The 15,385-nt window shown below is 51.4% G+C and overlaps 1 protein-coding gene across 2 annotated transcripts; it reads right to left on the bottom strand.

The window, feature by feature from the left end:
- Window positions 1-4,926: 4,926 nt before the first annotated feature.
- Window positions 4,927-14,795, bottom strand: LOC103616430 (serine/threonine-protein kinase PAK 3). Of its 2 annotated transcripts, XM_017735472.1 has the most exons (7): window positions 11,865-14,795; window positions 9,331-9,443; window positions 8,693-8,810; window positions 7,954-8,053; window positions 7,322-7,518; window positions 6,586-6,723; window positions 4,927-5,143 (listed from the first exon to the last, which is right to left on the bottom strand). In XM_017735472.1, exons 2-7 carry the CDS (start codon window positions 9,372-9,374, stop codon window positions 5,054-5,056), a joined length of 687 nt encoding a protein of 228 aa, XP_017590961.1. In that variant the 5' UTR covers window positions 9,375-9,443; window positions 11,865-14,795; the 3' UTR covers window positions 4,927-5,053. The 2 variants fall into 2 exon arrangements, with proteins under 2 accessions (XP_017590961.1, XP_017590960.1); XM_017735471.1 differs by lacking the exon at window positions 11,865-14,795 and having other exon boundaries at window positions 9,331-9,875.
- Window positions 14,796-15,385: the final 590 nt, after the last annotated feature.

The following is a 15,385-nucleotide window of genomic DNA, read 5'->3' as shown; positions in this document are numbered from 1 at the left end:
CCTGGGTTGAGCTGCTGGAGCCTCTCCTCAATGGGCACACAGCATCGCTGGTCTATGGCATCATCAATGTCATTGCAGGCCAGTGCATTGACAAAGCCCGAAGGCTGCTGTGCTTCCATCATGCCAGCACCAACTCCAGTAGCTCCAGCTACACTAGCTCCCGAGAGGTGACTCTTGCCAAAGAACCCACAGGCTCTGAGGTAGAGGAGGAAGCTGGTACATCAGAAACTGGTCTCCAACGGAGTCCCAGCCACCCCCTATCTATGCCCACCTGCTCAAAGCAGGACCAGCCCCAGGAAGAGCAGGAGCAGACAGCGGCAGCGGCAGGTCCATCTGGTCAGGGCTGCAGCCCGTCTCCTCCTGGCCAGGGCAGGAACTGCTCTTCTGGGAAGCCCCGGCATGCCCGGAAGAGGAGAGCCCCCAGGCCCCAGGGTTCTCCCCTACCCAGGAAGAGGCCACCCCGCCAATAGCACTAGCAGGCCTCCAGGAACTTTTCAGCCAAGAAAAAAGGAAATAAATTGTCATTTCCCTGACAAAGTCTCTGAGTGCTACTTTCTCCCCATTCTGGTGCCTTTCTCTGGTCCCCACACTCCACCATCAGCCAAGAGCCCCCACAACTCCAGAGCCATTTTGGCAGTGCCTCCTCACAAAGGAAATCCTGCTGCAGCCATGATGATTGAAAAGCTTTTGAACAAGCACCGAGGCGGTGCTACCAGAGGCATCAGGAGTGAAAGACTGACCAGGCATTCATCATATGAGAAGAGTAAAACTCTGATAGTGCCTAACACAATTTTTGCCTAAGACATTAGTTAAAAATGTGCAGTTTGATGATGTACAGCCAGAGGATAGGAACAGCCTGAAGGTACAACCAATCAGAATTCATTCAATCATTGGGAGGGAAAAGACCTACACATTAATATAGAATGCACTAAAATCTACATTAAGGTAGAGCACTATAAAAAGAGGGCAGGAGGAAAAGGAAATATGCATCAAACTGGGGAGTGGAAGAGGAGGTAATACCAGCAGCACTGTTCATAAGGACACTAATTACACATTTTGCAGGTGTGTTTTAAAAAGCTAAATAAACAACAAAACCAAAACAAACCAATCAAGGAAAAAAAAAACCCCAAACCAGAACAAAATAATATATGTTGCTCTTTAAAACTTTGGAAACTGTTTTCGGACACATTAAGTTTGTATTTTGGGTGATCCGCTTGTTGGAGAGCAGGAAGAAATTACTAAAGGCAGACAAAGGAGGAAGGAGAAGTAATAACATTTAGCACATTGCCTTTTTGTTTATCATGTTTGTACAGTCTCTAGGACAGTTCATTCTGACCACAGAAAAGGTTGGCTGATGGAACACAGTGGGAAAGCTGCAGATTTGCCACCTGCTTGCAGCAAGCAGCAAGCACAGTGACTGTACAGGGAGTTGCTGTCCTGCTGTATGTTCCTGGCAGGAGCCTGTGCTGGCTTCCCAGACCGAGTGTGTGCTATGCACCCCACAATCATCTTGTGAACATGACTCAGTCCACAAGAACCTGGATCACAGGAGGAGGGCGCGGTGCCCTGCTGGCCAACCAACAGACATTCATCCAGGGAAAGTCCCTCTGAACAACCTGGTGGTCTTTAATGATGGAGTGACTACACTAATGGAAAAGGGAATGTACAGAAGTCATCTCCTGGAGTTCTGTAAGGACTGTGGCACTATTCCCCACAACATCCTTTGCTCTAAATGGGACAGAAGTGGGTTTGATGGGACTGTTCAGTGCAGGTGGAATTGGTCGGACTGGCATATCCAGATGATAGTAGTCAATGGCTTAGTGTCCCCATGGGCATCAATGAAAAGTGATGTTCCTCAGGGGCCCATATTGGGACAAGTGCGATCTTCATCAAGGACATAAGACAGAGTAAACTAGTGCACCATCAGCAAATTTGTGGGTGACACCAAGATGAGCGGGTGACATGCCTGAGGAATGAGGTGCCATCCAGAGGGACCTGGACAAGCTCAACAAGTGGGCCCATGGGAACCTCATCAGTTTCAACAAAGCTGGGATTACAGCCCAGAAAGCCAACTGTGTCCTGGGCTGCCTCACCAGCAGCATGGGCAGCAGGTCAGTGGGAGTGCCCCTTTGCTCTGCTCTGGTGAAATCCCACCCAGAACACTGTGTCTAGCTCTGCCCCCCCCAGCACAAGAAGGACACGGACCTGATAGAGCAAGTGCCGAGGAGGCCACCAAGACGATCAGAGGGATGGAATACCTGCGCTATGAGGGACAGGTGAGACAACTGGGCTTGTTCAGTCTGGAGAAGATAAGGCTCTGGAAGACCTTAGAGCCCTTTCCAGTACCTAAAGGGGCTACAAGAGAGCTGGAGAAGGACACTACAAAGTCATGTAGTGATAGGAGAAGGGGAAATGGTGAGGAGAGGAGAGGACAGGGTTAGATTAGATGTTAGGAAGAAATTCTTGACTGTGAGGATGCTCAAGCATTGGCACAGGCTGCCCAAAGAAGCTGCATCTGTCCCTTCCCTGGGAGTGTTCAAGGCCAGGTTGGACAAGGCTTGGACAACCTGCTCTAGTGGAAGGTGGCCCTGTCCATAGGAGAGGGCTTGGAACTAGATGGTCTTTAGCATCCCTGAAATCCCAAACTATTCTATAATTCTATGATTTCAGGTAAACCAAGTAGCTTTCCTCACACTGGTGACTTGGGTATTTACTGCATGTTTCACCCTCCAGACCAGCAGTTCTTCATGAAACATAAAAACTACATTCCACTTTCAAAATATCACAAGATATTATAAAGCTCCATGCTTTCAAGTATTTTTTTTTTTTACTAGAATAGTAAACCACTAGTCTTGTGCACAACAAGATAATAACTTACAGGATCACCTACTGTGGAGTACGAGGCATAAGAATGTTTTATCTCAAACATTCTGACTGTTGCAGCAGGAAAGTTGTTATTGGAAGAGAGGGTGTTGCAGATATGGGAAAGCGCTGTGCTGAGCCGGTTTCTTTTTCTGCCTTGAGACTTGTGTTCAGTGCTGCTGTGTGCACTCCCACTCCTGGCTCCCTTCCTGGAGAGCACCAAAGGGCTGACTGCAAATGCCTGAAACAGCGGCAAAAATCTGTATTGCATAAGAGGTGTGCACCAGGAAAACTATAAAAAGAAGTGGGTCAGTCCCCCTCATTCTCTCTTTCTCTCTTGTGCTCTCTTTGTTCACCTCATTTCCAGGTAACAGTTCCCTGACATGTGATCTGGAATCTTTGTTCATCCTGAAAAAAATTTGTAATGGACATCACACACCCTATCGGGTTGGTTGTGGCACAAGGCACCAGGAGAACAGGGGGGAAGTGCCAAAGCCTTGGATGAACTCTCTTGCATACACTATGAGTGAGAGTGGCATTGGAAAATTGATCCAGTTGTTGAGAGCTACAACTCTATATTGAAATACTACTGAAGAGTAATCGCTTTCAATATCCAGTGTAATTCCCTGCATTTGGAAGCCTCTCATTTTCTCCATTTACCTCAGAGCTAACATCAGCTAGGAAGTGACAGGGCTGAAAATAACACCTCAGCCATTCTGCATCCCGAGTCTCAGGAAACATTCATAGAGCTTCAAAAATGTTCACCACTGAACAAGGTGGGACACAGGCCTACAAAGGGTAGGATTGATGAAAACATGGAAAGCCAAGCAACACATCCACTGCATACACATTATCCTGCTGCTACTGTGCTGTAGCATCTCCAAGGAGCCTTGCCCATCTGAGGTGCACCTCTGGGAGCTTCCCTGGGAACATCCATGCACCACAGAGAGCTGCCTGCTATGGACATAAAGAAAGAAAGAAAAGAAGGTACCAACACAATGTGGGACAACTCAGAAGGTGCTGCTGGGAGGAAAGCAGTGGGCCCAAATGGGCCAGTCCCAGCAAAACTGGAAGCTGTGAGGCAGAGAGCAAATAGAGCAGATGCTGGGCAGGCTGCAGGAAGGCAGGCTTAGGAAAACAGAAAAACCACCACCCCCCCAAACTTTGGAAGCTTCATTCCTCTGCCTCTCGCTTTTAAACCACTTTTTCTCTATTTCTCTGCCCCACCAGCAGGATCAGGGAGAGATCTGTAAGGGTAAAAGCTGGAAAACTCACAGGTTGAGATCAATTCAGTTGCATAGGGAATGCAAAAGCCACATGCTCAAGCAAAGAAAAATAAAGAACTCCAAGGGCAGGCAGGTGTTTTGCATCTCCAGGAGAGCAGGGTCCCCTCACGCCTCACAGTGACTTGGGAAGACAAATGCCATCACTCCAAACGTCCCCTCCTTCCTCCTTCTTGCGCCCAGCTTGAAACACTGAGCAGGATGTCAAATGGTCTGGAATATACCTGTGGCCAGTTTGGGTCACCTGCCCTGGCTGTGTCCCCTCCCAGGCTCTCATGCAGCGTGACCCCAGGCCAGCTCTGTCTGGGCAGTTGCGTCCCTCATGGTGGGTGCTGAGAGAAGCCGTGGCTCACGCAGATCCAAACTGCACAAGTTGTCACTCCCTCACGTCAGCCTCAGTTCCCGTGGCAGAACTCGCGTGCCCGCTGGACGCTCACCTGCGCCCGAGCCTGCGAAGAAGCCCAGCTCCCTGCCCCTCTGCCCAGAGCAGCACAGACACTCCCAACCTCTCCAGGAGCTGCGACACAACCAGGGCCACGGCGCCGTCCCCAGCAGTGACACCACTGCTCTGCCCCGTTTTGCCCTCCTCTATTCACAGCTGTGAGCCTGTATCTCCACACGAGGTTGTGGCCTGGAGATAACAAAGGAAGCAGACTTTTGCCCAGTTCAAAACCATGCCACAAACGCCATCCATGGGTCTTCCCAGGTTTAAGCAGCACCTGACCATTCAGAAGCAAATTTAGAGCCTATCCACAGGGTGAGAACAAAGTGAGTCTTCCAATGAAGGTTTTATAGAGTATTTATTTTGACTATCAATCTAAACAAATGAGAAACTACAAACTATGAACTGTAAACTACAAACTACAAAAAACTACAGACTACAAAAAAACAAGTGGCCTCTTCCAGGGCTAGTATCTCCTGTCGGCCATAAACTGCTGCGCTGCCATGATCAGAGGCGTCAGGCTGGAGGTCGGCTTGGCTGAGGTTACAAATGGATGCTGCCCAAAGAGAAAAGGAAGAAATTAACTTCTGCTTTCCCAACTCCACTCCTCACGGGCTCAAACAGGCTTTCTCTGGTTACCAGAAAGATGTAGAAATGAGGGCACTCTCTGCACCTTTGTCTCCACGTCAAGGACCTTGCTACCATAGGAAAACATGGCTCACAGTCCCACAAATCCATTAATCCTGCAGGTGTCTGCAGCTTCTTGAGATTTTTGTTGTGCCCACATTGTGGGAATGCAGCTTGCATGTTTTCCTTTCATCAGGACACTCAACAGGCTTCTTGAGGTTGCCCTTTTCTAAGGTCATGGGCTATTTCAGTTGTTAAAAAAAGGTGAGGAGCGTAAGGCATTCCTCAGGAAACTCCAATCCCTTGGAGAAAGGCTGATCCCCATAGGATTTTGGCCCTTGTTCTGAAAACCCCTGACACAAGTGGCTGACAGATTCAGCACTGGCACCTCCCTCCACAGCAGGGACAGCCGAGCGGCACTTTCTGCCGCTCCCTTTCTGCCACAACGTCGTCTACATGGCTGTGCCAGGCAGCAATGGGCCAGCCTGGCCAAGTCCTGCTCAGCTGTCCCCACCTTGGTGGCACAAACCTCTACAAGCGGGGCAGGAGGGCCAAGCCAAGGCCCCTCTGAGGCTCACTGGGAGCTCCCCAAAGCCCCTCCTTCCCTTCCTCCCTCCCTTCCTTCCTTTCTTGCTTCCTTCCTTCCTTCCCACACCCAAATCTCAACATTTTTGCCAGGGGCTGGTTTCATTGGCTTCTTCCACCACCTTTTCAGCCCTCCCTACCGCTATTATTCTACTTCACTTCTTTTGCTACCACATTAAACTGAGTGTGTTCCCAAAGTACAAAACTGGGCCACAGAAATGACCATCTCAGCATGGAGCACCTCTCCTCTGAGGAAAGGCTGAGACAGCTGGGCTTGTTCTGCCTAGAGAAGAGAAGGCCCTGGGCACACCTTCTTGCCACCTTTCAAGACTTCCAGGGGGCTTCACAGCATGCTAGGGACATATTTTTTTGCAAGGACAGTTGCATTAGCACAAGGGATAATGGCTCTCAACACAAAGAGGGCAGATTCAGATCAGGTCTAAGGAAGAAACTCTTTGCGACGAGAGTGCTGAAACACCAGCACAGGTCGCCCAGAGAGCTGCTTGCAGCCCCATCCCTGGGAACATTTGAGGTCAGCTCAGATGAGGCCCTGAGCAACCTGATCTACTTGACGACGTCCCTGCTCCTTGCGGGCCACTTGGTCTGGGTGACCTTGAAAGGCTCCTTCCAACCCATCTCCACTCAGGATTCTCCTTCATTTTTCTTTGAAAAGCCCCGAGACTGGAGATTCTTAGGACTGGTGCCCCTCCGATGCCTTGGATTGAGCGGATGAGAAGCCCCTGGCAGTGGGCAGCTGGTGCACCCTGCAGCCGCTTGGCCTTTTACCTGCAGAAGCTCCTGGGCAGACCAGCGCCTGTCCTCGTCTGTCTCCAGGCAGCAGTGCAGGAAGTCTCGCAACCAAGCGGACTGCTGCCTGGGGTTCTGCAGCCTCGGGGTGCCCCCAGTGCATATCAGCTGTCGAACCTAGAGAAGAAGGAAACACCATGCTCCGCCTGTCTCCTTCGCATGCCAAACCGCTCACCCAGACCCCACGGGAGAAGCTCCACTCTCCAGTGGCACTTCCCTCCCTGCCACAGGCTTGGACATGCCCTTCCTACCCCACACAAAAGAACCCAAAGCCAGAGACAGTCACAGCTAGTCCACTATGCAAAGGCTCCTGCTGTGCCCCCGATTTCATTGGCTGACCAAATTGGGAGCAACTCCATTGGCAAAAGCACACTTTGCTTCTCTGAGGAACGACACCAGCTCTTACAGGCAATTTGGAAGAGGGACTTTGGTCGAACTCTACAGTTTCCAAGGATTATTACATAAAATAATATCTATTATTATACACTGCTCACTGCTCCCTTAGGCAGAGCTTCCATCAAGCAAAAGGCATCACAAAAGGATTTTTTTGTGCTGTTTGTGATTAAATGCCATGGGGACGGTCTGGACAAGAAGCACGAGAGACTATGTGGCCTGGAACCTATCATCTTCAGGTGTTAGGCAAGCTTCCCGGGCCGAAGAACGGGGGCAGACTTTGTTAGAATGACAGTAGTATCTGAGAGCAGTTGCAGCATACCGTGGCAGAGGTTTTCCTCAGGTAAGGAGGCGCTCCTTCCACCATCTCGATCCCCACGATGCCAAAGGACCAAATGTCCACTTTGGGGCCATAGGGCTTCCTGGTGAAAATTTCTGGCGCCATCCAGTAAGTAGTCCCGACAGCTGATCTCCGTTTGCTCTGCTCAGGGGTGAGCTGAGCAGCGAGGCCAAAATCAGCTGAGGGGAAAAAAGCCCTCTGGTCAAGCCGGCATGAATTAGGAAAGCAAACCAAAGAACTCCCCACTGTACCAACGTCCCAGAAGGCAGTGTGGAATCTGGCTGCAAAAGGGGCCAGGCTGGCATTCCTCCGGCCTGCAGCCGAGGAAATACGGAATTGGCCACTGAGCAAAAGCCTCCAGTTTCAGGCAGTGGCTTTCAGTCCCCTGAAGCTTTAGCCCATAACTGCCTTGCTTGGGAAGGGACACGCACAATCCAGAGCCACTCCTGACACCTTCTTCCCAGCCACACCTCCCTGCATGTTGCAGCTGTGCTCTGCGCTCACAGCAGGGCAGCCTGCACTGCCATGGGCACCACTCTTGGGGACCTGGCAGTCACTCAAAGGCAGCCCCACACCGCAGCCCACCATGGCTGAGCCTGGCCAACAACACCCACCCAACTTGACAGATCCATCCAAGCCCAGGAGAATGTTGTGGCTTTTGATGTCTCGGTGGATCACTTGCTTGGAGTGAAGGAAATCCAGGCCTTGCAGGCACTGAGAGAGAGAAAAGAAACACGAGCCTAAGAGTTCCTCATCTGATTTCATCCCACAAGCAGGGAAGTGGCAAACCTGCAAGACTGACTCGCTGGGGGATGCTGGCAAGAGCAAGAGCTTGCTGCTCCAACACGAGGACAGCAGTGCCTTTTTAACTGAGGGCGTATTCGCTTCTGAGAGAAAAAGGGCAATTGTTCCTCTGGCCAGTGGCCTGCAAGCACACACTGAAGGAGCGCTGCTGCAGTGGCTGTGCTCTCTCCAGCCAGACGACAGCGGATGCTTTTGCAAACACCACTTTGGGTGCAAGCATCTCCTTTGAGCCTGAGCTTTGTGAGAGCCCTGAGAGTATCTCTTTGTCTTTGCCGCTTGTCTGAGATTGCGCCACCAACACATTTGCTCTTACAGGGAAGGAATGCAGTACACTTAGGGTCCAGGCAAGTGTTCAGAGAGGCACACAGAAATAAACACAGCTGGAGAAGGGTGGGCACGCTGGCAGGCACTTCAGATGCTCTTGCTGCTGCCAGTTGTAACAGAAAGGCAGAAAGCAAGCTGGGAAGATGAAATCAACTCCTCTCCTTACCACCTGTTGGGAAGGACCATCCCACCCAAGCCATGGGAAGCACAAGCGCCATCCCTCACCTCTCGAGAGACAGCTGCTATCTCTCCTTCTGCCATACAAGTCTCCCTAATGACATCGTGTAAAGAGCCTCCGTCCATGTATTCCATCACTAGCCAGAGCTCCTCGTCCACCAGGTAGCTGGAAGGAGGAAACAACAGCCTGGAGATGAATGCGCACAGTTACATGACCTGATGGACTCTTGTCTCCATGTCTCTCTCGGAGGAAGGCAGGAGCAAATGAATAGTCATTCACTAGGCTCCACAGGCCTTGAACTCTGTGCAGTCTAAAAGACTTCTTGGTATCCACACCAATGCAAAACACTGGGAACAGGCAAAGGAAATAAGATCTACAGTGCTTTGTGACCCGAGGGAAAAAATCAAGCCCCAAACCCAGCTAAATGAAGTGCAGGGAGGGGGGAACTTTGAGGCTGTTGGCTCAGTAAGATAGGGCCGAGTCAGGTCTTTGAAAGTGCACTTCAAACTAGGTATGCCAGGAAAGATTAATGCAGCCCCAGTGCAATCTCCTCCCAAGACACCGTAGATCAGCAGAGAAACAGGAATTAACAGCTCCGTTCTCTGCCAGCCACCAAAGGAGTGGTTGATCCTTTGGCTTGCAGGATGGGAATGACCCTTCATGGCAGAAGAGCAGAACCACTCACCTGTCTACGTAGTTCACGAGGTTGGCGTTCTTACCGTCGCGCATGACCTGGATTTCGTTCACGCACAGGTCGGTGCTGCTCTCTCGCAGGAGACTGATTTTCTTTATGGCCACCTGAAACGACATGGAAAACCATGAACCAAAGAAGGCTGTGGCACGAGACCACAACGGGAACGAGGAGACAGTGATTTTGGGATGACAGAGCTGGGCGGGGCCAAACCGCCTTGCGACTGGACATCAGAGGAATTCGTAGCTGAGCTTGCAAGAGCCTCTTACGCCACTCGCTTGGGTGCCAGTCCCAGGACACAGAGCCAGAGAGCCTTTGCTTTGTACACCCAGGAGAAACAGGCTCTAAACTCTCCACCTCAAAGCTCTAACAACACTCCCTACGCCCACAGCCTTCCCCCAGGGCCTTACTTTATCTTCAGCATTTTCATTCACACACCTCTTGCAAGCAGGAAGCCATTTTGTGCCGGTGAAAAAGGAGCCAAACTGCTGGGAAAACACTGGCAGTTCTAGGGGGTTCGATCATTACTCCAGCAACCGCTGGCATTCTTGATTGCACAACAACACAGCAAACTCTTACAGACATGACGGGTAAAATGCTGTCCTAAAAGCATCCGGAGGGTTAAACCCCCAGGAAATACAACCCTACTCACTTTACAGAAAAAATGCTGTGATGATGAAAACATCATTGAGGATACCTCCCAAAAAGACAGCCCTAGCCCTTCCACACTTCAGGAGCTTTCATTTTGCTGCACTAAAACACTTTCCTTCACACCACAGACATTTGCAATTACTGCCTGACTGCAAAAAGGAATAACCCACGCCTTGATCCTCTAGCCATGCACGCCAGGCTCTGAGCATGGCGTAGGCCCTTGACAGTCCCCTTGCAGACCTCCCTCTCGAAGCACAGTTCCCAAGGGCAGCCCTGCAGGTGGCTAAGGAGCTACTAGTATGATTCCTATGTATTTGCTACAAGCCAGAAACGAGAATTCAGGAATCCTGAGCTGCGGCCCCAAAGAGCAGTGCCATGCTCTAAGACACCACCTTGGCACTAAGACCCAGCTGGCTGCATGTCCTCCTCTGAGAGAAACTGCTTGGCCTCCTCGCATTCCTCGGGGCAGCTGAGAAGGACAAAATCTGTCCCCACTGTATTTGGCAGGTGGACACTGCTCTGCACTTCATTGGCCCTTGTAGCAAAGCTCTACTGACCAGCCAAAGCTCAGCCCCAGCTCACAGCAGAGGGGAGGGCACTCGAGAGCTGCAGAAGCTGCGGCGCTGCCTGACGCTTACCTCTTCTCCTGTGGCAGTGTCCACTGCCGTACACACAGTGCCGAAACCCCTAGAAACAAAACAGCAGCGGAGAAAGGAGAAGTCCTTTAGTCCCTGCAAGTGCAAGACACCGCGGTCCAGCGGGAAGAAAAGGCCTGGGGCAAATCTCAAATGGGACACGACAGATTCTGGTCTGGGTCTTTTTCCCTTTTTTATTTCCGTGTGTGCACATGGGTGGGATTTTTCCAGGCACACACTCTGGCTGGGCCTTCCCACACCTCTCCTTGGAGTCCATCTGCCAAACTCAGGCAACACCACACAGGCCTTCTGAGAAGCCTGAACTCATGGAACAGCCATTGGAGGAAAAGATCTAGAGACAGATCCTTCCTCCAGCTGGCAAGGAAAGTAGTCTCCAGCCACAACCAGAGCAGCCAAAGGCCCCCATTGTTGCACACACAAATGGAGAATCTCTAGACAGCTTCATTCCGGGTCCAGAGCCATCGGCAGACACAGGAAGGACTCTACTCCTCAGGTGAGTTCTTGTACACTTGGCTGCTCCCAGAGGAAATGCTGCAAACCATCCCATTTACAGTCAGTAGAGCTGGCTTTCAAAAGGGAACAGCTTGGGGGATTCTTTGCAGGAAAGGCCAAATCCCCACAGGATCCATGAGGGCTCTGCCATCAGGCAGGTGATGCCTTTTCCTCTAGAGTGCATCGGCACTGGCGTTTCCCTGAAGCTTTGGCTTTTGCCACCTCAGCTATAAAAGAGAGTTGCTTCTTTCACCTCTGCTTTTGGCTTCTAGACTAGGTGACAGTCATCCTGACCACTGAATCTTGTTTTCAGCAAAATATTGGAAAGAAATGCTACTGACAGCTGTTCCCTGACAGCTCTCAGCTGCTAACTTGACCTTTGAGGCAACACAGTTTTTGCTCCTTTCATTCCCACGTATTCTGTATTCTTTTGAGACATGTAAAAATGGTTTCTCCAAAAAAAAAGCGGCAAAGAGGTGCCACACACTTGAGGGACAGGAGATGTCCCAGGTGCTGCTCTTTGCCGCAGAAAAGACATTGCCAGCATCCAGGTGTCTTTGCCGTGCCTTCGGACCACAGCTATAAATGCTGACCAGTACTGAGGGACGGGAGCATCTCAACGCAGTGTCTGAACAGCTGTGGAGCTTGCCTGACGTCACGCTGGGGAGATGTGACACCAGCAAAATACACAGCCCCTCCCTTTGAAGAAGGAACGGTGGCTGCGCTCACCCTTTGCCAATAGTTTCCAGTTCTGTGTATTTAGCCTCGGGATCTCCCTCGCTCACCAGCATCCCTGAAAGAAACCAAAGGAAAGATGTTCACTTCACCACAGAGATCCCACCCTGCAGCAGATCAGAAAGGCAGCCCCACTCTCTCTCCCCACTCTCCTTGGGGACACCAGGTCCTTTCTTCTCAGTCAGTCAGCGAACCACAACAACAACGGCACCACAACAACACCACCACCACTACCACCACAGCAACAAAACAGCAATAAAACAGTCAGCTCTGCAGCACAGATTGCCTGCGCAAAGCCTGACTGTCTAAACGAAAAACTAAGCACATGGAGAATCAGTCAGAGGAGACACGGATCAGAAAAGACAACAGTAACCAAGAGAAGTGATTGTTGTCTAGAAACATTAAGGGCAGCAGGAAAAACAAAACCTTTCTGTTCTTAGGAATAAACACTCTGTGACATTCAACCAGAGCTTTAATCCTTGCAAATGTAAAGGCAGGCATCTTGGGTTCTGGAATCAATTTTTATCAACAGCTGCCCTTTCCAGAACAGGAAGAATATTGCAAAGTGCTTCCAGCAGAGGCACGATCTCCACCTTTCAGCACTTTGCCTAAACAATGCCTTTCTCCCTTTCAAGAGCAGCAGCTCATCTTATAACCCATTGCGTGGGCTTTAGGAATGCGGTCCCTCATCTTTTAGGACCGGGCTAAGTTCTGAACATGACCTTGGCTGTGCCCCCCAGGAGCTGGGCCCACAGAGCTCCTTGAGGCCCACTCATTCGCTAGGTCACAGCCTCCTGCTCAGCCAGAAACAATCTCTGTTTCTTGCTTCCCTTCTGCGTAGAGGGCAGCTCAGGCAAAGCCAAGCCAGGCCAAGCTGCCCTCAGAGGCAGGAGCAACACCCGGTGCTCTCTCGCCACCTCAAAGCACAACACAGGTCCTGTGGGGAGGCCTCAGGACCCGACACTCCGCTGAGGAGAACAGGAGGTGGGAGGAGCTCATGCTGACACATGCACACACAAGGCTCCAGCAGACAAGGGATACACAGGACATACTCAGCATGGCCAGGCACTCCTCCTCTGCCTTCTCCTGCAGCTCCTCAGCACTGCCAGAGGAACTGCTTGTGCTCCAGGTGCACGAGCTGCTCGTGCTCGAGTTTCCAGCTCGAGGACTGGAGGCTTCTTCAGAGCCTGCAGCTGCAGCTCGTGCAGGTGCCAGGACAGAGGAGGTGGAGCTCTGGGACAAGAAATGACTTTGGGTCAGAAAGGTGCCTGGCAGAGATGCCCCTCTGATCCCATTTCAAATGCAAGCCCCTAGGAAGATGCTGCCGGCCACATCCAGGGCTCTTCACCTCTCGGCTTTTGCTGCCCACTTCTCCAACTCAAGGCGCAAAATCCAAAGGCTGCTTTTACACGAGGGACTAAATAACACCAAAGACACTGCTAAGCAAAGCAGGCACTTACTGATGGGGGCTGCTCAGGCCGTGGGCTGACCGCAGGGGCAGGTTCATTGGCACCCTCCTCCTCTTTAGCCTCTTCCTCGGGTACAGAGGCAGCCAGAGCAGGTGCTGACGCTGCCCCTGTGCTCTGTGGACAGATACATGAGGGATGGGAAGGAACCTGTCATGCAGAACCTTAAGATATATTCAGCTACAGACCCCGCTGTATCTCAGCTGTTCCTTTAGCTGCTGACAGCTGCTCCATGGAGAGGGCCAGGTCCCTCCTGGGGACAGTGTCTCCTCCATGCCCTTCGAGGCTCTGAACTGCATCTTTGCACTGCTCTCTTCAGCGGGGACAGAGAGCCTGCACAGCCACAGGGCACAAAGGGCCTCCCTTGTCCCCCAGGGCAAAGACATCCTAATGCTACCTCTTGTCTCTTGCTAAGACAAATTCACGGCCCCTGTCAGAATAGTGGGAAACTGATGTCTAAACGTCCGAGTTCCACACCCCTTTTCAAGGGCTCATGGCTGGGGGAAGCGCTCTGGAAGTGCTGGAAAGATTCCAGGCCTCAGCCTCTTCAGCCACACACGGGAGATGCTGTCTGATCAGAAACCTGCAGCTCTGCTTTGCTCCAGCCACAGGGCTTCCCAGAGCTGCCACTTACTGATGCTGGATGCTCAGGCCCTGCAGTGGCAGCAGATGCAGCTGGGTTGGCATCTTCCTCCCCTTTGTCCTCTTCTTCAGGAAGACACACAGCCAGAAGATGCTCTGAGGTTTGTTTTGTGCTCTGCAGACAGACAGCAGCATGAGGGACAAGCAACCTTCTTTACACTCTGCTCTAGACCCAGATGCACTAAGGAGAAATCATCTGCAGAGAAATGGGATCCTCAGTTGTTCAAACTCAAGTAAAATGGGCCAAGTAGATGGGACTGCACTCTCTTGTACAGGAGAAATTCCATCATGGCTCAAAGCACCAAGCAACCCCACTTTCATCTGATCAAAAGCTCTGAAATGGAACATGGAAACAAAACAGGCAGGGATCCCCTGCAGCTGCTGCTGCTGCTGCTGCTGGTGCTGCTGCTGCTGCAAAGAGCCTGGACTGTACTTTCATTCATCTGACCAGGCGGGCACTGGACTGCAACAGGCCCAGCTCACAGCTTGCTCCAAATTGTCAAATGCTACCAACGCCAAAGGCTCCTTTCCCACTCACCCACGGACGGGATTCTCTCCAGGCATGGGCAATGTGACCTGCAACACACAAGGGAAGAAGAACCAGATGCTGCAAGAAAACTGCCTGCACTGGGCAAACCCACCGAGACGTCAACCAAACGGCAGAGCGTTTTGCTTTCACTACATCCCTCCAGCAGCAACCTGTGTGCCACACAGCAAGCAAGACAGCAGCACAAAACACTGCCTTGTGTCTACCTGTTGTCCTCTTTGGCCACTCAGCCCATAGAAACTTGAGACTAAGATAGTCTGAGTGGTTCTGCAGCAGTCAATGCTTCTGCCCCACCCCACCCAGCAGGAGCTACAGCTCCTCCCCTTCCTGCACTTCAGTTTTCTGAAGAGATTTCACGCAGCAATTCCCATGAGCTTGCTGAAAATGATTCCACAGAAAAGCTTCCCCCAAGTCCCCCTCAGCCGTGGTGGCAGTTCTACTGTGACAAAGCACAGGAACAGCTCCTGGGTGCAGGAGCATACAAGAACTCTTCTAAAAATGTCTATCTCAGAGGCCTTTTCCAAGCTGATTCTGTGATTTCATCACAGAGAGAATGGCTCCTTTAGCACGCAGGAAATGTCAAGTTCCACAGGCACATCCTTGGGATGAGGGAATGCAGACAAGAAGATGCTTCCCCTCAGTCCTAGAGAGCAGAGCACAGTTTTTACAAGGACTCTTGCCAGGCTCTCTGCATCTTCCCATCTTGGAAGATGTCTTGCTTCAGCCAGCAAACTGAGGAGATTCCACACTCCACTGCCACAGGCCTTGCCGGGATGGGGGGGAGCAGAACCCCTGCAGGCTCCGTTACAAATGCTGCCCACACTCCGCTGGCTACAGACACCCCCTTCTTAGCTGGAGCT

The sequence above is a fragment of the Corvus brachyrhynchos genome, unplaced genomic scaffold (genome assembly GCF_000691975.1).
Source record: "Corvus brachyrhynchos isolate BGI_N302 unplaced genomic scaffold, ASM69197v1 scaffold22, whole genome shotgun sequence".
Classification (NCBI taxonomy): domain Eukaryota; kingdom Metazoa; phylum Chordata; class Aves; order Passeriformes; family Corvidae; genus Corvus; species Corvus brachyrhynchos.
The sequence above is the reverse complement of the archived record's forward strand: the minus strand, read 5'-3'. Positions and strand labels throughout refer to the sequence as shown.